Here is a 22,774-nt window from a genome sequence, read left to right as displayed (position 1 = left end):
GGTTCAAATAATTTTTTTCCCTGACTGTATAAGACCTCATTGATCTGTGACCCAGTAGTAATTCAAATTACATGCATATAACCTAGTTACAACTAGCTCACCCTTTACCAGCTGCATCATTAAATATGATGCACACAGTAATGCATCACTAACTATAATAATATGAAATGAATGAATGTGAAGTGTTCCATTCTGCACAATGAGAACTTTTTATTTTTAGAACTTGAAGGATGTATTGTTGCTAATACTTTTGTACTTTTATGTAACATTTTTAAAGCAGGATTTTTACTTGTAACAATATTTTTACAGTGTTGTATTGCTACTTTTACTTAAGTCAAGTCAAGATTTTTATTTGCCATTTATGCATAAACAGACAGTCTAGGCATATAGGAATTCTTGTGCAGCTCTCCTTTGGAGTCAGGTAAGGAGTCAAAAGCCAGAAAGAACACTTAGTCTTAAAATAAAAAAGTTGCATAAAGGCAACAAAGCATTTAGAACTGCAATACACAAAAATAGGGTAATAGTATTTTCCCCAGTGAACCTCAAACAACTTAGTAATTCACATGGTGGAGTTGGATATGCCATTACACTTGGTGAGGTGAGGTGAGAGGTTACTGCACATGTCTAGTAAGGGGTTATCGCACATATATTCTCACATTTTCGTATTTGCCATCAGTCTTAGGGAAAAAAAGAGGGGAAAAAGCTGTTGTAAAGTCTATAGTTTTGTGTGTGATGATACTGTCTGCCCTGCTGTGCCTGAGGCTGTAGATGCAGTTTTTGTGTCTGAGCAGGATGTGAGCTGGGTGTCGTGGATCCCTGAGTATGTTTTCTGCCCTTTTAGGACAGAGCTGTGTGTATAGTGTATCCATAGCAGGCAGTTCAGTCCCAATGATCCTCTCTGCAGTCTTTATGACCCTTTGAAGAGCCTTCCTCTCTGCCTGTGTGGTGTTGCCATACCAGACTGTGATGCCAGTAGTGAAGATGCTCTCTACCGGTCCTCTATTAAGTCTGGGTGAGAGGGCGATGGTTTAGCCCAGCTTTTCTGAGCCGCCTGATGAAGTATAGCCATTGCTGGGCTTTCTTCACTGTAACCTTGTGTAACCCAACTCGTCTCCCCCCTTAATGAGGCCTAGAATGGTGGTGTCATCAGCATATTTAATGATGATGGTGATGTCATGGTTGGAGACACACAGTCAGTACAGGGTGTAGAGTTTGGGGCTGAGACAGCAGCCTTGGGGTGAGCCTGTAGTTCTTCCACTGCTGGTAGACATCACCTTTGGCATCTGTGGAGGCAAGTGTGAAAGAGGGCATTTGCTTAAATCTGTCTCCGCTGAGAGAAGCCAGAACAGAGAGAGAAGTCTATCTCACTCCTCACTGCCTTGAGAGTCAGATTTGATTATTGTTTACCTTTGTTCATCCAAATAAAACAAGTCTCATCATGGTGATTCCTTGCCAGGTCAACACTATAATATATTTACATTTGGGTCACCAAAATGTACTTTGGCCACCAGATTTAGTAGTTTGGTTGCATGTGGTGCTAGTGCTTAGAAATATTTGCATCTGTCCCTGTGGATGGATGGATATTAATTACAGCTGTTTGCATATAACTTTTCTTAACTTTGTTGCAAAGTGCTTTAACAAAAGGCATGACACTAATGATTACTATACGCTGAATTAAAAATAGATAAAACAGAGTGGGTATAAAATTCGGAAGGAATAAAATCATATAAATCAGTTGAAAGACAGTTTGAAAATGTGCATCTCCAGCAGACCTTTAAACAAAAGAAGTAGCTGTACAGTTGTAAAGCCCCTGGTTCTTGGTAAAGACTGTAAAGCTTTCCATGGTTTAGGTGCCAGGACAGCAAAGACATGGTCACCTTCGGTTGAAAAGGTCAAAACTCCAGCAACACTTGCAGTGTTGAACATCTTCTTTGTAAGAACAACATGTTTTGGCTTTTGGACTTTATCTGGGTCTCTTAAAAGCACATAAATTTTTAATAGTATGCGTGTAAAAATTATTGATTAAATAACAACCAATCACATACAAACTCATGGTCATATGGTTATAGGCCAATAGGTGTTTGGCAGTTTAGAGTTCTAATTTTAGTTAAATTCTCTTGAGCAGCTGCTGTGTGGATGAGACTGCTGCAGAACACGTTGGAGCGGACTGCATGGTGCACTACGGCAGCGCCTGCCTCAGTCCCTCTAAAAGACTGCCCTTGATGTATGTCTTTGAGAAAAGGCCTTTGGATGTGGAGAAGTGTGCCTCGGCTTTCCGAGGGCTCTACCCTGACAAACAGAGTCACACCGTCATCCTGTATGATGTCAACTACAGTCATGCTATAAGTAAGATATCCCAGGCCTATTCTCCATCAGCATGCTCAGTCCAGCAATCTCACATCAATTCAAAAAGATTTGTTAGTAATTTAATTCTCTGTAACCGAATCCAACCCATTTTATTCTTTCAGATGATCTTCTGGCTCTCCTGTCTCCAGAATATCCAAACCTTGTTGCCTCAGAGCTTGCTGTCGAGGGGGAACAGTTTTGCATTCCCGGCTGGGATAAAACACAACATAATGACACCTTCCTTTCACAGCAAGACAACAACCAGATTATTTACCAGTTTGGAAGGAGGTTCTCCTTGAAAAGTGGCTCAAGCATAACAGACAGCAGTATGTTTTATATTGGCCAGGAAGGAGCAACCCTGAGAAACTTCATGATGACTTGGAATCGCTGCTCATTTTGTTATTTTGACCCTGTAACAGGGAAGGGGAGGGCTGAGTCAGTGAGCATCAGCCGTGCACTGATGAAACGATACTACACTATAGAAAGGGCCAAAGATGCTAAAGTGGTTGGCATCCTGGTCGGTACACTAGGGGTGGCTGAATACCTAACCATCATCCAGCAGTTAAAGAAGACTATCTGCAGAGCTGGCAAGAAGAGCTACATGTTTGCCATGGGGAAACCAACTGTACCCAAACTTGCAAACTTTCCTGAAATTGATGTTTTTGTGTTAATCGCATGCCCCGAGAACTCGCTGTTGGACTCGAGCGATTTCTATAGACCTGTGGTAACACCATTTGAGATGGAGGTGGCCTGCAACAAGAAGAGAGAGTGGTCTGAGGAATATGTCACAGATTTTCGGCATCTCCTACCAGGTTAGATTGGGTTTATTCACATGAAAATGTGAATCAGCTCTCATTAGCTTTTTAGTAGAGTAAAACTTGGCTTGTTGACAGCAGCCAGTCAGAATAAATGCACAGAAAATACAGCAGTTAAAACTGACCAGGCCATATATGTACTGTACATAAAGTACAACGCATGGTCGTTAATTGTCAAGAACATTGAGGACAGAACATAAATAAGGGATTGTGCTGAAGTTATTAGTGATGAGGGGAGTTCAGATACGTTTCTGCTGAAAGGTGTGTTTATTAGGAAAACTGCAAAGTGTTTTTTACCTTTTTTCTCACCCCATATTTATATTTTCGCCTTCCCTTGCAAAATTAATAAAAAAGAGGATTCAATAGAAATGATCACGTTGGTGTGTGCAGTGGGTGACACAACCAATTCACTTAAAATCCAAGTAAATCAAAAGTGATTTGTTTCTAAACAGTGTTAGAAAACAGTTGCTGAAAATGTTAAAAGACAATTAAATGTGCTGAATTGTGGAGTTGGATCTTTTCATCATTTTTGAGTTCAGGATTTTTTGGGCAGGACAGGAATCATGGCATGATGACACACTGGAGCTATCCTTAACATAACATCTCCCCCCCTACACTGTAACATTATAAATCCCATGGCGCACAGAGCTCTATGCTTATATTTGCTTTAGGGACAAATAACATTAATGCTGCTGCCTTACTATTAAACAATAACAAAAGTAGGAAACCATGAACGGTGAATGTGTTGCTGTGGCTCTGAACTGACCATAGTTGGTGGCAGCAATGAGACGTGAGGGAGATAATGACCAAACAGCAGAAATGCTGCTTCATGAACACCAAACCCATATTTCTAATCTCACTCAGTGGTCTTTGATAAAATGCTCCTGGAGTTCCCTAGCGCATTAGCACCAGTTCTCCTGTTTGATCGTGATTTAATACATCTGCTACAGCCTACTGTTTGTTAGCTAGCTAGCTATGTGTTTGCACATTCCAAACATTGGGCATGGTTTTGGTGTCTTCACCTGACGTCCCCAACATTTCAGAGCAGAAAATATTCAATTTTTCATGATTTTCAAATCTAATTTTAAATACTTTTAACCTTTGAAATTTGTTTGGGTGGTTAATAACACATCTTCCTATGGTGTGACAAACTTGTACCACATTTATTTCTACTTTACCCTGGCTTTTAGAATATTATCTTCTGTGATTCTGAATCAGTTCACTACAAATTGATTTTTTTTATGTTTACAGAAGAAAAAAGATGGAACTCAACCACAGCGCAGCACACAAATTAGTGCCTGCACATACAAGAGTAGTCTTGTAATGTTTTTTCTTCCATGTCTGGAGGTTTTTGTGAATAATTTGTGACCCATCACCAACAGACTAATGGCATTTTTACCTCAGCATGGCTCGGTTCAGCCTGCTTTTATTGTGTGGGCACAGGCTGGCCTCCATTTCCATCTGTTTGTAGCAGCAGGGGGTAATCGTGCTAATTCGGGCTCAGCCAGCCCTGCTTCTGCTCTGGGCTGAGCTCCACCTTCAACAGAGCTGGCTCATAGAGACACGTGATTAGCTGAAATGTCCTTACACATTCAGCATTCACTCTTTTCTGTAATTTCATTGCAGCCATATTTGTAAATGGAGTCTCTCACTTGGTCTTCCGATGAGGGGTTAAAATAAAGCCCCAGTGCCATGGGCTCCATGCTGCAGGCTAGCCCCATCACACTGACACCATGAGTTATATGTTGCTTCTCAGCATCGCGCCACCCTCACGTGATCAAGATATGGAGGACAAGCAATGCCATTGCAATGCATGGAAACAATCGCGCTGACCCAGGAGCAGCTCAGTATAGCTTCACTGCACATGCCTCAGCTCGGCAGGAGAGGTCAAAATACGCCATAACCGGTAGAGCTAACACCAAACTCTGGCATTAATAAATGAGAACAGCTCGGCAACACACATTAAAGCTTTGAGTAAACTTCTGTAAACTGTGGTGGGTCAAAGAAAAGACCTTGTTTGTGCAGATGTGTGTTTGCTTAGGATAAATCTGCTCTCATAATCATAATATTGCACCTGGTAAAGGTGTAGATACATGGCTTATTTTCTTTGGGTTGGGATGGGAACAGTTTCACCTTTTTGGTGTTAACACTCACCACTTTGACTTCTGTGTTCCATTTCCTGGGAAATGAACCATATTTTAAGTGACAAGTTAACTAAATCAGTAGTGGAAGAAATGAGAATACCTGTGTTTTAATAAGCAGAGTTTCGAGGTGGAACTAATGATTATATTTGCTTGTGTTCCATTGATCATATCCATGTGGGCTGACCTATAGACTCTAAAGGAAACAACCCTTTTTTTGTAAAATTTTTGCCTAACATGAACTGACTGAAGTAAAAATATTAAATGTACAATAAACTGCAGTCCTGTATTTGAATTACTTAACACAGGATTAGGGGGTTGTCTACAGTGTCAAAAAAGAAGAATGATTCATCCAAATTAAACGGCATTGTTTCAGGAGTCTAGAGACAGTAGCCGGGCATTTGCGACTTTTCGAGGCTCCTGCTCCTTGTAGTGGTATATCCTGAGCACTGACTGGTTTTTGTCCAAAATGATGTTTCTCTAAGAAAGGGACAAGTTGTAAGAAGACATTTTCCAAGGCCTTTCATAGGCATGATCATTTTTAAATGGGCTGAAAGTCACTGGATCTAAGGTTAAGTGCAATTTATAATAATAATTAGGATTTTGCTCAGTCATTTTCACAGTCCCTAAAATCACTGTATTTTTATCAGTGGTTTAATGCAGATTATAGAAGTGTTTCGCTATGTCCAACTTATGCTTTTCCCCTCCTCTCTCTAGGCGGACAGAGTCATGTGCCTCTGGCTGATCAGCCTGAGGACAACGACGACGAAAATGATGTGTCTTTAATCACTGGAGCTCTGCGAAGCCGCAGTTTGACGAGTGAGCCTGCAGAGTCTTCGTACTGCTCTTCTGTGGTCCACAGGAACGAGATGCTGACTAGAGACAACACAAACTCAGCTGGTACGGGACAATCTGACAGTTCTGGCATTGCATTTAAAACATTTAGCTTTCCACACCTCCATACATTTATTGTAGACTTTTGCATACATACAGTTATTGTTACTTTGCAGCTTAATACATTATGCAACTTGTATAAAATCAAGTCTTGTACTGCAGTCACATTTTGACCTTCTTGTTCCAGCATCTTTTCTAGCAGAACGAAGCTGGCGTGGCTTAGAGCAGAAGGTGGGGGAGACACCTGTGGTGAAGGCAGTTGAGGGCAGAAGAGGCATAGCTATTGCCTATGAAGAGGAGGGAACATCTTCATGATAATTCTTCAGTCCTTCACAAGGACAATTACTGCTCATTCACAGGAATTTCTTGCACAAAGGATGCAGGGAATATACCGGTATTCCCATTACATTGCCCTTCCAGCCAATCCTGGTTAACTAAATAAAAAAAGATGTTGAATCATAATCACATTTCTAGATCAAGACACAGTATTTCTAAATGGGAACATACAGTATATGTCCAAAAAGAAGAGTCTCACCTCTGGAGAGCAGTGTGATTGTATCTCCTTTATGAAAATTGAGATCCTCAGGATTGGGTGACTCGTAGGTATGAAGTGCCATCAGGTGAATCTCATTTTGTGGCTTTCCACTAGTTTGCTGAAACCACAACACACAAGTGATGTTCCACTTAGTTTTGTCATAAGTCAAGCTGAAACAAATGATCTTGGTTTGGATTTATTATTTTTCCAGCCAAGTTCTACATGTATTTTTTTTGTACTTTGTGATTTCAGGCTCAATAAATTAAAAGTTACATAAGAAATCCAGCAAGAAGGGCCTTGAGGAAGTATTTAATCTTTAAAGCACCAGTACCGTAGACAAAATGTTTTTGAAATATGAAAAGTAAACATAGTCATTATGCTGAAAAATGGTCGCTGTTAGTATTTTATTGTCATTTTGTTCTTTGATTAATATTACTGCTACTTTAGGTGTTTAAAGTTGGACCAAGTTGAACAATTTTATGTACTGTGGGTAATCTGCAGCAGTGCAACATATTCTACAAGTATATTGTTTGTAGCATTACAGTCCTGTGAGAACCATGTACCTCTCAAAGTCAGTTTTCATAGATGTTTTCAGCTTTGTGACTGTGCATTTATCCCCTAATCTGATGTTCTTTTAAAAGAGTTTATCTGGCTTAAAACAAAAGACAATTGTCTTAGCCCGTAAGAAAACACTTCATTCTTCGTCTTACCAGAAACATTTAAATTCAAAATCACTACATTTGGAGATGCATGGTTTTCACTAGAGAGGAAAGTATGAAAAATGCAAAATAACTAGTAACTACAACCTTCTGTATGTGGAACAGAGTAGAAGTATAAAGTATCATAAAACTGACATACTCAAGTAAAGCACACGTACCTTGAATTTGTAATTAGCCTAAGTAAATTTACTTAATTACTTTGCAGTTTATAGGGAATATAGTTTACAGGGAAGTGCGATTATAGCGCGATTATCAATTTCTAAGAGTTGGACACTCCACCCCACCCCCACAATTATATAGTACATTTTAAAAATCTTTGTTATGCTTCCGATTAGAAAGAATATAGAAGGATGGGTCACGCTCATATAACAGACTCTTCTACGTGCATGTCTGACCTTTTCAAGATGGCTGCGAGAGAGGAAGCACCTGCTTTTTAAAATGGTTCTAAGTTGGAGAAACTATGACAATGCTTGTGACTTGTCAAAATAAAAAAAAATTTAAAAAATCACTCTCCAGGGAGCCAAGACATCTGTATAGAGAATATAGACTATAGGTGGCCAAATAATGATTAAACACTATTTATCTGGAGGAAGTTTGGGGACTTCCAGGACTGAAAGACAAGACATCAGCACGTTTCCTGACAATGCATATGACAAACACTCTGACCTTGACCTTTGACCTAGATAGGATGGATGGATGATCTGAACCAGTCTAAGGCATCATATCTTAGACTAACCCATTTTTCAGGGTGATCCAATAAGCAGCATGAAAAGCTGAGCTAAGATAAAGCAGATCACCAGTATCTGCTGCTACTAATAGATCATCAGTTACCTTATTTAGTTAGGATCTTTTGTCATATCACCTTACATGACAGTTAAATTGAATATATATTTCTTTGAGTATTCATAAAATCATGCCCAGTTGCATTTCATTGTTGATCTGATTCCATTCATAAAAACTGGTATCATTCCAACCCCCAACTCCACTATCAACCAGATTAACTGGATTGTGTGAGGCCAGTATGCACAGCATTGGATCATCACTTCTTACCTCCTTGGTGTTGCACCACAAGGTGATGCGCCTGTCGGGGGCATGACTCCACACACTTTCCATCTCTGTGTTGGCACTGATGACATTTTGTCCGTTGGCCTGAGATGTTATACTGAAATTTTTTTTAAAGTGATTAATTTTATATCGCAGCAGTTTGTACCATTTAAACTGGAAGATTTTTTGAATGTGCACTGTACCTCAAGGTGATTGCCCTAGAAGAAACGTTTAGTTTCTTACTGATCTTCTCAAGCAGTATTGCATAGGGAGACCCAGGTGGAACTGAGACCGCAAAATTGAATTTGAAACGGACTTTGACAATACAAGAGTTGTCAGTATGCTGTGCATCCTGGCAAAAATTAAAGGACAAATCACAGGAATCAAAAGGTAAATCAACCCAATATTAAACAGCATTTGTTGTGGGCTCAGCATACCTGACATGTATCTCCATTGCTGCAGTCAATGGGAGTAAGACCTTGAAAATAATGATTTTTAAAGAGGGTTATCTGACATGTGGGTCAAATGGCATTTGCTAACCTGCCTTCTTGTGTTTTGACAGTTATGTATATGGTTGGCTAGACTCTGTGGTATTTAGTCCCAACCAGTGGTGCCTACAGTATATTAGTTTGCTCAATTAGCAAGTCAGATAAAAAACAAAGGGGTTACCTTGTTTCCTTTCAGGTCGTGTTGGTGGTACCCGACTGGGAAGGGTGGGTATTCCCTGTCAATTGTTATTCCCATCCAAGTGAGGCAATTCACAATGCAAATAAATGAACAAAGTGTATGGTGTATGTAGGAAGTGTAGATTTTGGCATGACCTTGCATTTGCAACATACTGTATACAAAACTTGAAGAAATACCACATTTTTCATATGTCCTATTTTTGAAGTTGCAGATTCTGTAGAAATAAAAAATACTAACAATAATGTATTTAACATTTTCCAATTTTCTGAGAAAATGTTAGCACTTACATTGTTTCTAAAATACTCGTATAAAAAACAAGGGATAGTGGATGCATATGTTTTTAAGTATTATTATTACTACTACAGGAGTGTATTATACCTCAAACCAGGTAAGAAAATAAGAAATGATGTACCTCATTCTGTTTAGAAGCCAAGGACATCTCCAAACGTTCCAGGTAATTGTAAGGAACAAGTCCCCTCTGTGGATACATTGAGACAACTTTCTCATAAGATGATATAAATAATGCTTTACATATTACACAATAAGAAAAACAATGTGAGGTCTACTCTGAGAAAACTTCTTTCTGTACATACAAAGTAGTCTTACTCTTTCATTGAAAATCACAGACGCCCAGTTGTCAGCACCCTTATGGAGCACAAACACAACATTGCCCGGCACTACTGCCAACTCATCACTGGTCTCGGGAACAAACTCAAACAGGACAGTGTGCGGTTCTCCTTCCAAAGCCCTGTGAAGACAAGACATTCACACAGCATGAAGTAGTAGTCTTTGTTATTGGCGTTTATATCCTATATCCCCCAACTGGAAGGTTGGTTTGATTCCCATTCTCCCCAGTCCACATGTTTAAGTGTCACTGAATCCCAAAACACTGAATCCCAAGTTCCTCTAGATGACCAGGACAGCGCTTCCATCAGTGTGTGTGTGTTGGTGTTGCAGATGGCTGCCTTAGTTCAGTACCGGAGACTAAATTCTTTGTGTGTGTAACATATTTGGCCAATAAAAGTGATTATCATCATGATCATAAATTCAACATTGTCCTCTTATTTAAGCATATTAGCTAATAGTTTAGCCTGACCAAGTATTTTGAATGATTTATTATTTATTTATCTGGATCCCCATTAGCTCCCACAATAATGGGAGTCTTCCTGGGGTGCACTTATTCAAAAAATGCAATTAAAAAGTTTAAAAGTAAACATAACACAATGTTTGTTTGTTTTTGTGGATGAGCTCATTTTTCCATTTGACATATCTTCCACATAGAGTAGTCCATGGCTAATAAATGAGAAAACCACACAACAGAAGATTTTAGTGTCAAGGTCATCTGCAATCAGGTCTTGCAACAAAGCAAAAGCAGAACAACTGTTATGGTAAACCATATTTTTCAACATTACAACTTCCAGCTAAATATGATGGGAAAAGTATTCAGATGCTTTACCTAATTACGGACAATAGCTAATATCTGAGTAAAACTACTTGATTACAAGTTAAAATCCTGCTCTGAAAATAAATACTTAGTATACTAATTATACCAAGCGCTCTCGCCGCTGCACCCTGGGTTCGAATCAGGGTTGCGTCACGAAAGGCATCCGAGGTAAAACACGTGCCAAATGTCGACATGCGAGTCATCAGTGTTACGATTCGCTGTGGCGACGCCTAAACGGGAAAAGCCGAAAGTGACTTTCTAGAATGAATGAATGACACATTATTACAGACTCAAGGTCCAGGTTCAGAGACAAATAAAAGTAATAAAAGAACAGTTTAAAACGAAACAATAAAAACAGAAAATACATAAAAACGAGAACAAAAGAACACCCATAAAACTTCTGCCCCTTTAAAAGGCAGGCATACCAGTGTTTCCAGAGAACCTAAGTAAAACGCATGTCACTGTGCAACATTAGTCAACAATAAAATGATATGATTTTTTTGAACCATTCAAGCGACAAATAAATTTAAACATCAGGTTTCTTAAAACTGCGGAAAATGTACTAATTCGAGATGACACGAACAATTCACTTGCACTCGTCCATCTAGGCTTTTTCAATAATATCCTTAGGGCGTCATTGTAAGCTACTGACAGTTTCCGAAGACTGCCCTTTTTATAATTACACCACAGATGGGCAGTGTAGAAGGAAGTACAATACGCTTTAAACAAAGCCAGTTTTACTCCCACCGAGCATGCACCAAATTTCCGTGCCAGTACATTAGCTTGTACATACAACATACGACACAGATGACGGGGATATCAGACAAACAATCATTAATGACATTAACTTAACTTCACTGCACACAGTTAAAATATTGTCAGATAGCTTAAAAGAAGGAAATACAAGCGACCTGTCCTCGTTTGTACGGCATATCATAATGACATTTTTGACAGCATTATACTTGACATTGTGATGTTCCCCAAACATTGAGCACACGTTCAAGAGCTGCTGAAGACCTGCTGGAGGAGTTTTTGCTTTTATATTTACTGACTAATTCTTTTAGGGCAAATATACACATGTCAGTGCCATGGCTAGTTTTAAACCCAAATTGGTTTGCAGTAGAGCTAATAAGAGTGTGAAACCTATTCAAAAGACGTTCTTCAGCAACTTTTGAAAGAATATTAGCAAGTGCAATAGGTCTATAATTCTCCGAGCTACCCACTTTCCCTGCTTTATCCTTCACCATAGGAACCAACAGTACTGACATCAAAGAGTCAGGCAGGAACCCGTGCATAACTGAGGCAGTGAAGCAAATGGCTAGAAGAGGGGACAACCTATACTAATTATGGCAAGAAAAATAATAGTATTTGTTTAAATATAAAAGTATTCCCTTTGGAATAGTACACCAATGTCTAAGCAGAATTTTGATGTTTGAGTTGGTTTTGCTTTGTTTATATAGGACTGAAAGTAATGGTACATTTCTTATGGAATCCTGTCTTGATCGTTTAATCCATTGTTTGGCTTTTCTGAAAACTGTGAAATGCTGACAAATTATGCATTAAACATCAAATCCTCATTTTTCAGAACCTGTTCGACATTTTTACATGAAAATATGACAAGTTTCTATAAAAATAATTGCCAATAATTTTCTGTCAATCAGTAATCTGTCAATTGACCAATCATTTAAGCTCTAACCATACAGGCAGATTAATCCATAACAAGTAACATATTTTATATACTCTTGTTTTCTATGCAAACATCTTCATTTGTAGCAAGTAACAAAAGCTGTCACATACACTGTAGTGCAGTAAAAAGTATTTTACTACATTTAACCTGACATGTAGAGGAGTACAAGTATAAAGTGGCATAAAAAGATAATCCTCCAATAAAGGAGGCTCCCTCAAAATTGTACTCAAGTAAATGTATTAGGCACTCTGCAGTGGCAGTTTAGAGCACATCTCATCTGTATGTTCATAAAGGAGTGTGAGGCTGGAATGTTCTACCTGAGAACCTCGGGTTCTTTTTGACAAGTTGGACCATCTTCAACCTGTAAGATGTGGACAAAACCACAAAGCATTCAGTAACTGTGAGTGGAAATGGTTTCAAATAGTAGTTGTCCCCAAGATGGTGCAGCTCAGCATTGTAGTAATGGTTTCTTACATGTTGACATAAACTATTTATTTAACAACAGACTGTGATGTTAAAGTTCCATATCACATTTAATCTCCTAACAGGGTAAGCTAAAAATATATTTTACATTCATATATAATGAAGCTTGTACTCTCCTTCTATAGTGGCTACCAATACAGGCTAATCAAGATTGTGCATAATTTAATGTTACTAAAGCTGTGCAGTCCTATAGTCTATTGGCCAGGATTTAGCGCTCTCACCTCTGCGGCCCGGGTTTGATTCCTGGTCAGGAAGTGGGACTTTGGGCACCACTACCCCCTAGGCAACTCCAGAGAAACCTAACTTATATGGCTGCTGCTGGATTCAGGGTCTGTCTGTATGGGGGCGACCGTGGTTCAATAGGCAGACCGGTCATCTCTCAACCTGGAGGTTCGAAGCACAGTGCCTGCAGTCCACATGCCACGGGTAAAACACTGAACCCCAAGTTGCCCCCGATGGTTAGAGCCATCGGTGTGAGTTTGCGCCATAGATGGCTGCCTCGGTTCTGTACCAGAAACAAATTTCTTGTATGTGTATAACATACTTGGCCAAATAAAGTGATTATCCTTGGCCCTTCTCTCTCATTCTACCCATAGGAGCATCTTTTGAAATAGCACTACCATGTTTCCAGGCATAATTGCAACTTTAATGACAGAATACAGTATGTCGCACCAGCAAACTTGTTCATTGTCATGAAAACAACCATACAAAGACTCATCATGGGAACTCATAAACATGCAGGTTTCATTACATTGTGTCACACAACCTGGGAGCAAACACTAAACGGTCAGGCTAGAAAAAACCATTCACCTAGATGACAGTCCTGTGTTTTGGGTCCAGGACCAGTCATGATATATGGTCTTATACTTGTATAGGACTTTTCAGCACACTCAAAGTGCTTTCACACTCACACACCAGTGCCATCACTGGGAGCAACTGGGGGTTCAGTGTCTTGCTCAAGGACTCTTCAACATGTTGACTGGACAAGCTGGGAATTGAACTGCTAATCCTCCAGTTAGGAAACAACCTGCTCTACCTCCTGAGCCACAGCACTTGTCATCTGCCCCATCCCTCATCCTCCCCTTCCTAACACAATGGGGATTTATACTAAGTGTAATAATCTATACTAAGTGTTTCAGCCAGCATTGTTACAAACACTGGCACCCCACAGGGATGTGTCCTCAGTCCCATCCTCTACACCCTGTTCACCCATGACTGTGTTGCCTCCTTTAACATCATTCTAAAGTTCGCGGACGACACCACAGTGATAGGTTGCATCACTGGTGGGGACGAAGCAGCCTACAGGAGGGAGGTGGCCAGTCTGGTGTCATGGTGCAAGGACAATAATCTCAGCCTCAACATGGACAAAATGAATGAGATGGTAGTGGTGGCATGTCACCTAGGATCCTTTGCAACTTCTACAGCTGCATCATTGAGAGCATCTTGACCAGCTGCATCACTGTCTGGTATAGCAGCACTACTGCAAGGGCCTGCAGAGAGTGGTAAAGACTGTGGAGAAGATCACCAGGACTCCACTGCCCTCACTGCAGAATGTTTACCGCCATGAAATGCTGGACCTCCAGACTGAAAAACTCTTTCTTTCCCTCTGCCATCAGACTCCTAAACAGCTGAGGAGTTTATTACCAGGAAATACGTCATGTATTGTCGACTTGTACTGTTTACATTCTCAGTTTGCACATGTATAATTGCACATTGACTGTTGACTGCTGCACATGCTGCTCCCATGCAGCATACACTCTATTATATTCTTACACATTTTTATTATATTGCTGCATTTGATGCTTAAAGTGCCTTAGATTTTGTGTTACTTATTTATCTACTTTATATTTCATTTGTATTTTGTGGCATTCATGTGGACGGCAAAGTAAGAATTTCATTGTACAGGGAAACACGTTTCCTAACTGTGCATATGACAAATAAACACTTTGACTACAAAATTAGTATGGTCACTAGAGGTGATTGAAAACACACACACACACACACACACACACACACACACACACACATATACAGTATATATGTATATGTATAAATAGATAAATTCTGTATTGAGTGATGTTTATAGGATAGTCTCAGTTATTCCATATATTTCATATATATTTCATCATAATGTGCTTTTTTTGTTGCCAAGAGAAAAAAAACAAGTCAATGTCACCTGTGGCTGTAATGGAGCAAATCCAGAGAAGTCATCCTGAGGAACAACAGAGGCAACCACCTGAAAATAATATTTTAAAATAGTTTTTTTACTCTGTAACCTTTGTTGTATATTACTGATAACGTTTTAGATCAGATGTTTTTACCTTTTAAAAAAGACCAAGTCCTGTTTAAAGTCTGACAGTGACTGAGTGGCTGAGATTTTACTGGCCTGTATGAATTGGTTTCATGGTGCTATAGTGCTATCTGTAAAGGCATGTCACTAAATGAAGTGTTACCTTTGCTTTCCCCAGGTAGTCCTTCTTCTCCAGCTCAGCAACATAGTGTTTATTTGGTTTAAACAGCACTTTTGATGGGAACTCAACGGGTTTGAAAAGTTTCTGTTTCTGTTGGTAACATTTTATTAAAAGGGTTATTATAACATATGCCAAAAAAAAAAACAACAAATAAACAAAATCAGCTGCTGATACCAGTGCTAGTAAACAGAGTATCACTCTGAGCCATACTAACAAGGCCATGCAGGCCTTATCTTTACTTACTTTGTTAGGCTGATGAAAGTATATTAATGTGAAAATATAGGCACCTTTATCTACTCAGACAAAAAGTAAAAGCTAAAAACTCACGCTTTCATTTTACAAATATATTCAGTTTTAAATATGTTGAGTAATTGAATATAATGTGTGATTGACCACACCATAACTGACCAGGGTTGATTGCAGAGCTCTGTCGATGACACTGAGTTTGACCTCTGTCTTGTAGTTGAGAGCCTTCACCAGATTTTCCTGGGCCTTTTCCCAATTGCCCAGCTGAGCCTCAGCCAGGGCCATATTGTGGAGAACCTATGACATGAGACACTGATCATGTATTATAAGCTTGCCACTATTTGTCACTTAAGCCATTCTAATCCCTCATGCAGAGCACAGGATCAAAAAGCTGAGCCTTTGTTGCTTGGCTAGATGAGCTGTTGTTTTTAACAGTTTCGTAGAGGTGGATGAAGTACTACTCTGTCACAAGTAAAACCTCCTTGTTCTTGAATCATTGTCAACAGGGCCAAATTAGAAAAGTGTTCAAAATGAATGTACTTGTGCATCTCAAAGGTGTTTGACAAATAGTCTTAAACATCCTAATATTTTTAAAAAGACATAATAAGGTTTTTTTTTTTAAAATAAGAATTGGATTTTAAATACTTACCTCACATGCGTACAGTTTGTATCTGAGACCAAGTGCCTTGTAATCTATCAGCTGGTTCCCTCTTAGTGCCTTTAAGGCATGTTGGAAGTCACCTAAACTCTCCTCATACCTTTAAACAGGAATAATCCAGTTAATTACTCTTGCATGTACCAAACCACAGAAATGGTGGAAATGAGAGTACTGAATCAGTCTAAAATAATACAACACGTTGCTGTATATTAGTGTTTTTAGACATTGGTAATTATGAAAAATGAATGTAACCATGTTATTGACTTGTGTTTCTTGCCTTTTCTTTTTGTAAAAAGTAATTCCTCTTTGAAAGAAGGCAACGGCTAAATGTTCATCCTTGCGTATGCTGCAATCAAATGCCTGAGAAGAATGAGAAAACACATTGACTTCCTCTTGAAGAAAGGAGAAATAGTAAACTGTACTTCTTCTTTCTCAGTGACTTGCACTTTCAAAGTATCACAGCATTTCATCTCAAACCAAACCAGATATTACTTTTTGATGAGTATTGTTACAACATAAATACTGTAAGCAACTGTGTGTAATGTTTTATCATGCATTTTACCAGCAAAGGTCAGACCTACCTTTTCAGCAGCTTCCAGGTCTTGGTTAAGAAGGTGAAGGCAGCCAATGTCAAAATAAATTTTGGAGTTTGGCTCTTGGATTGACAGGAAGATCCTGAGTGCCTCCAACAAATCCTGTCGGTCAACACAAGTGACAGCCTCATCCCACTGGCGCAGGGTGTCTACAAAAGACATAGTTAGGTGTTAGGAGTATGCTGAAGTACAGACCAAATTAAGGAAGTTCTTCAGATATGTACCAGCGAGATCAGGAAGTGTGACGACAGTGTCACTGTTGGTACATTCATATCCTGACTAATTTTTCAGACCCGTGCTTAATTTTTTTCCTTCATGATATTAAATAAAATCTCATATTGTTACACTTTCTCCCCTTCAACATGACAGCCTATACATTATAAATGGTCTTATACTTGTATAACGCTTTTCTACACTTTACAGCACACTCAAAGCGCTTTTACACTACTTGGCCATTCACACTCCCAAACACTCACAAATTCACACACCAGTGACACCACCGGGAGCAACTGGGGGTTCAGTGTCTTGCTCAAGGACACTTCGACATGTTGACTGGACAAGCCGGGAATTGAGCTGCTGATCCTCTGGTTAGGAAACAACCCGATCTACCTCCTGAGCCACAGCCGCCCCAAAAAATTTTTTTTATTTTTGTTGAGACAATACTTTTAACATTACTTATTTTTGACATTCTGTTCCAGTGCCCCATCAGTCATCTCAATTAAATATCAATCTCTTATAAATGTGCATTTATTCTTAACAATCCACAGTTATATAAAGATAGACAAATTTCAAATAATTGAGTACAATTAGGAAAGCTAAACATTTTGATAGCTGAAATTATGCTGAAGTTGAATTTTCCCATTCATGTGAATGGAGCAAGATTTTCAAAGTAAAGCAAAATATTTCAAAAGTATGAAGTTTTGAAAAATTCTTAAGAGAAGCATGAATGTCCTTGAAGAGCTGAACATTTTGATAATGGAAATTATGCTGAAGTTCAATTTTCCCATTCATTTTAATAGGGCCAGATTGTCAAAATAAAGCTAAATATTTCAAAAGTATAAAGTTTAGAAAATGTCTGAAGAGAAGCATGAATCTCCTTGAAGAGCGGCACATTTTGATAGCTGAAAGTATGCTGAAGTAGAATATTCCTATTAATGTGAATGGGACAAGATTTTCAAAATAAAGTTAATATTTCAAAAGTATGAAGTTTAGAAAAATTTAGAATAGAAGCATGAATGTCCTTGAGGAGCTGAACATTTTGATAGCTGAAATTATGCTGAAGTAGAATTTTCCCATTCATTTGAATGGGGCAAGATTTTCAAAATGAAGCTAAATATTTCAGCAGTATGAAGTTTAAAAAAACATTCAGAAGGGATCCATGAATGTCCTTGAAGAGCTGAACATTTTGATAGCTGAAATTATGATGAAGTAGAATTTTCCCATTCATTTGAATGGGGCAAGATTTTCAAAATATAGCTGAATATTTCAAAAGTATGAAGTTTAGAAAACCTCTGAAGAGAAGTATGAATGTCCTTGAATAGCTGAACATTTTAATAGCTGAAAGAGCTGAAAGCATGCTGAAGTAGAATTGTCCCATTCATTTGAATGGAGCAAGATTTTCAAAATAAAGCTAAATATTTTAAAAGTATGAAGTTTAGAAAACTTTTGAAGAGCAGCATGAATGTCCTTGAAGAGTTGAACATTTTGATAGCTGAAAGAGCTGAAAGCATGCTTTAGTAGAATTTTCCCATTCATTTGAATGGGGCCAGAGAGAGGAGTTATATATGGGCATGTCCCAATTGCCGCTGCACTTTATGAACCACCAGATGGCACTCCAAGACTGTCATTGACTCAGCACTTTGAGCTCCCATTGACTTGTATTGCAAAAAATACAAGCAGGGATGTCCTTGAAGAGTTGAACACATAGAGATGTCAATGGCCTGTATAGCTGAAAGTATGATGGACTTATTAAGTGCCAAAAAAGGGCGGAAGATCCTAGAATAATAACTAGAGAATTGCATTTTCTGAAGAAAATGCATATGGATGCTGAGTGCTAAAAGATCATCCTGAAAATGCTGATCATTTTGACACCTGAATGGTTTTGCTAGCTGAAAGAAAACTGAAGTATAATTTTCCCATTCATTTGAATGGGGTAAGATTTTCAAAATAAAGGTAAATATTTCAAGAGTATGACGTTTACAAAAATTCAGAATAGCAGCATGAATGTCCTTAAAGAATTGATCATTTTGAAAGTTAAAATTATGCTGAAGTAGAATTTTCCCATTCATTTGAATGGGGCAAGATTTTAAAAAAAAAGCTAAATATTTTACAATTTTGAAGTTTAGAAAACTTCTGAAGAGAAGCATGAATGTCCTTGAAGAACTGAACATTCTCATAGCTGGAAGAGCTGAAAGTATGCTGAAGTAGAATTTTCCCATTCATTTGAATGGGGCAAGATTTTCAAAATAAAGCTAAATATTTTAAAAATTTGAAGTTTAGAAATCTTCTGAAGAGAAGCATGAATGTCCTTGAAGAGCTGAACGTTTTGATAGCTGAAATAATTGAAAGTATGCTGAAGTTGAATTTTTCCCATTAATTTGAATGGGTAAAATTTTGCTGAAAGACACTAAATAGCTTAAAAAGTATCAAGGTTAGAAATAAAAAAAATAACTGAATAAATGTCCTTAAAAAGCTGAACATGTCGATACCTGAACGGTTGTCATAGGTGAAAGTATGCGGAAAAAATTAAGTGCCAAAAAACGAACAGAAGAAACCAGAATAATAATAATAATTACTACAAATTGCATTTTCTGAAGAAAATGCGTATGGATGCTGAGTGCTGAAAGATCACCCTGAAAATGCTGAATATTTTGACACCTTCATGGTTTTGCTAGCTGAAAGTATGCTGAAGTAGAAGTTTCCCATTCATTTGAATGGGGCGTGATTTTCAAAATAAAGCTAAATATTGAAAATGTATGAAGTTTAGAAAACTTCTGAATAGTAGTGTGAATGTCCTTGAAGAGCTGAACATTTTGATAGCTGAAATTAGGCTGAAGAAGAATTTCCCCATTCCTTTGAATTGGGCAAGATTTTCAAAATAAAGCCAAATATTTAAAATGTATGAAGTTTTCAAAACCTCTGAATAGTAGTATGAATGTCCTTGAAGAGCTGAACATTTTGACAGCTGAAATAGCTGAAATTATGCTGAAGTAGAATTTCCCCATTCATTTGAATGGGGCAAGATTTTCAAAATAAAGCTGAATATTTAAAATGTATGAAGTTTAGAAAAGTTCTGAATAGTAGTATGAATGTCCTTGAAGAGCTGAACATTCTGATAGCTGAAAAAATGATTGTTTGTCTGATGATGGGGATATGTATCGGCAGTGCCGCATGTTGTATGTACAAGCAAATGTATTTACACAGACATTTGGTTCGTGCTCAGATGGAGTAAAATTGACTTTGTGTAGAACGTACTGTACCTCTTTGTACACTGCCCATCTATGGTCTAATTATAAAAAAAAGGCAGTCTTCGAAAAATGACAGTGGCCTATAATGACGCCTTGAGGTTATTATTGAAAAGGCCGAGATGGACGAGTGCCAGTGAACTGTTTGTGTCACTTCAAATCAGTACATTATCAGTTGTTTTAAGAAACCTGATGTATAAATTTATTTGTCTCTTGAATAGTTCTGAAAGCAACATTTTTATATTGTTGACTAATATTGCATATGGTGACTTGCGATAAACATCAGTACTCTGGAAACACTGATACCTGTCTTTTAAAGGGATAGTAGTTTATTAGTTGTTGTTTTTGTTCTGTTTTTTTTTTAAATTTGAGTCTGTAATAAAGTATATCTATCTCTATAAAATATTGAAATCATTTATTAAAGCTGACAGTATTTTGTCTCCAAGAGACTGTCAAGACATTTTTTATTTCATTTGTCATAACAACTGAGAATAGTAACATAAAAAACTGTAGTTCTACAAATATTTTACCATCAAAATATTAGACTTGTTTGTTGAAGGTCTGGAGGATTTTTTAAATAAAAGATTTAATATTTGAATGTTCAGATTCAGGTTCAGGTTTACTGTAATTTTCAGTTACACGTATATGAGAAGGAAAAGAAGAAATGGAGAGAACATGTTAAATCCATCAGTTTCTCTAGTATGGATGCTTAATCAGCATCCATGTAATAAGAATAATAATAAGAAGAAGAATAAAGACCAGGATAACATATTATGGATGCTGAATCAGCATCCATACAATAAAGACCGGGATAACATAGTATGGATGCTGAATCAGCATCCATTCATTCATTCATTCATTTTCTACTGCTTAGTCCCCGCACGGGGTGATGGGGGGGCCGGAGCCAATCCCGGCTGGTAATCGGGCGAAGGCGGGGTACACCCTGGACAGGTCGCCAATCCATTGCAGGGCTAACACATAGACGAACAACCACACACATGCACACACACTCCTATGGGCAATTTAGAGACACTAATCAACCTAAGCTGCATGTTTGTGGACTGTGGGAGGAAGCCGGAGTACCCGAAGAGAACCCACGCAAGCACGGGGAGAACATGCAAAATCCACACAGAAAGGTCCCAGGTGGGGCCCGAACCCGAAACCTTCTCGCTGTGATGCTTTACAGCATCCACACAAAAAAATCTCACAAAAACCAAAACACGAGGAAGATGGTGGCTTCAAGCGGATGACTCCTGCAGCAGATGGACTCCCTGCAGACACTAGTAAAGTTAGAGCCAGTGGGCACAATCAGTGAACTAAAATAAATGGGATGTTTTACATCAATCACCTTCTCTGAAGGCAATAATCAATCTCTAAATCTTTGCTTTGGAGAGGGATAATAAAGCTGACATATAAAAAGTGGAATAAGGGGTGACATTAAGGATGATTTTTTAAATCATGATTCACAAATCTCACCTGTGAAGCACCTGGTGGCGTTTTATTTTGGAAAGACTGTTCACTTGCAATTGCAATTCAAAACTAAAAATTATGAATAAATACAAATTTACAAATCAGTTGAATGAAAGCAGACAAAAACAATAACAAAAGGCAATGACCAAAAAAAAGTAATTAAACAAAATAAGAAACAGTCTAAATGAATATAACGTAATTTTCCTTTCTACACAACCTTTTCAAAATAAAGCTGAATGTTTAAAATGTATGAAGTTTAGAAAAGTTCTGAATAGTAGTATGAATGTCCTTGAAGAGTTGAACATTCTGATAGCTGAAAGTATGCTGAAGCATTCATTTGAATGGGGCAAGATTTTCAAAATAAAGCTAAATATTTCAAAAGTATGAAGTTTAGAAAACTTCTGAAGAGAAGCATGAATGTCCTTGAAGAGTTGAACATTTTGATAGCTGAAAGAGCTGAAAGCATGCTTTAGTAGAATTTTCCCATTCATTTGAATGGGGCAAGATTTTCAAAATAAAGCTAAATATTTTAAAAATTTGAAGTTTAGAAAACTTCTGAAGAGAAGCATGAATGTCCTTGAAGAGCTGAACGTTTTGATAGCTGAAATAATTGAAAGTATGCTGAAGTTGAATTTTTCCCATTAATTTGAATGGGACCAAAAAAAAAGTAATTAAACAAAATAAGAAACAGTCTAAATGAATATAGCGTAATTTTCCTTTCTACACAACCTTTCAAAGTAATGCTCTTATTTTAAAAGGGACACATCCTTTCTACACAACCTTTCAATCTGCCTTTTAAAGGGATAGTAGTTTTATGAGTGTTCTTTTGTTCTCGTTTTTATGTATATTCTGTTTTTATTGTTTCGTTTTAAACTGTTCTTTTATTGCTTTTTTATTTGTTTCTGAACCTGGACCTTGAGTCTGTAATAAAGTGTCATTCAAAGTAATGCTCTTATTTTAAAAGGAACACATCCCTTCTACACAACCTTTCAAAGTAACGCTTTTATTTTAAAAGGAACACTTACATTCTTCCGCCATCCGTCTGGCTGACCGTGGATCAGTTGCTGTGATGCAGCC

General features: G+C 38.0%; 2 protein-coding genes across 4 annotated transcripts in view; one reads left to right on the top strand and one right to left on the bottom strand.

The window, feature by feature from the left end:
* Nucleotides 1–6,531, top strand: part of dph2 (diphthamide biosynthesis 2) — a 23,431-nt gene extending 16,900 nt beyond the window's left edge. For both annotated transcript variants that reach the window (XM_020588360.1, XM_020588361.1), the window contains exons 4-7: nucleotides 2,126–2,346; nucleotides 2,469–3,158; nucleotides 6,020–6,202; nucleotides 6,384–6,531. In XM_020588360.1, the coding sequence (XP_020444016.1) occupies nucleotides 2,126–2,346; nucleotides 2,469–3,158; nucleotides 6,020–6,202; nucleotides 6,384–6,511 (1,222 nt within the window). In that variant the 3' untranslated portion in view covers nucleotides 6,512–6,531. The remainder of the gene's footprint in view (nucleotides 1–2,125; nucleotides 2,347–2,468; nucleotides 3,159–6,019; nucleotides 6,203–6,383) is intronic.
* Nucleotides 6,516–22,774, bottom strand: ncf2 (neutrophil cytosolic factor 2). 2 transcript variants are annotated; one of them, XM_020588359.1, is made up of 16 exons: nucleotides 22,723–22,774; nucleotides 16,752–16,912; nucleotides 16,448–16,530; nucleotides 16,162–16,270; nucleotides 15,675–15,809; nucleotides 15,249–15,356; nucleotides 14,972–15,031; nucleotides 12,630–12,673; nucleotides 9,788–9,929; nucleotides 9,594–9,659; nucleotides 9,164–9,218; nucleotides 8,932–8,972; nucleotides 8,698–8,846; nucleotides 8,501–8,612; nucleotides 6,732–6,849; nucleotides 6,516–6,630 (listed from the first exon to the last, which is right to left on the bottom strand). In XM_020588359.1, exons 1-16 carry the CDS (start codon nucleotides 22,733–22,735, stop codon nucleotides 6,539–6,541), a joined length of 1,488 nt encoding a protein of 495 aa, XP_020444015.1. In that variant the 5' UTR covers nucleotides 22,736–22,774; the 3' UTR covers nucleotides 6,516–6,538. The 2 variants fall into 2 exon arrangements, with proteins under 2 accessions (XP_020444015.1, XP_020444014.1); XM_020588358.1 differs by lacking the exon at nucleotides 22,723–22,774 and having other exon boundaries at nucleotides 16,752–16,965.

Source organism: Monopterus albus, unplaced genomic scaffold (assembly GCF_001952655.1).
Source record: "Monopterus albus unplaced genomic scaffold, M_albus_1.0 scaffold531.1, whole genome shotgun sequence".
NCBI lineage: Eukaryota > Metazoa > Chordata > Actinopteri > Synbranchiformes > Synbranchidae > Monopterus > Monopterus albus.
The sequence above is the reverse complement of the archived record's forward strand: the minus strand, read 5'-3'. Positions and strand labels throughout refer to the sequence as shown.

What these genes read in the sequence shown, in the direction of transcription:
- ncf2 (XM_020588359.1), bottom strand. An exon ending in TTGCTCCATTACAGCCACAG is followed by an intron (nt 12,674 to 14,971) that starts GTGACATTGACT and finishes CACATCTTACAG; the next exon opens with GTTGAAGATGGTCCAACTTG. An exon ending in TCTAGGGCAATCACCTTGAG is followed by an intron (nt 8,613 to 8,697) that starts GTACAGTGCACA and finishes AAAAAATTTCAG; the next exon opens with TATAACATCTCAGGCCAACG.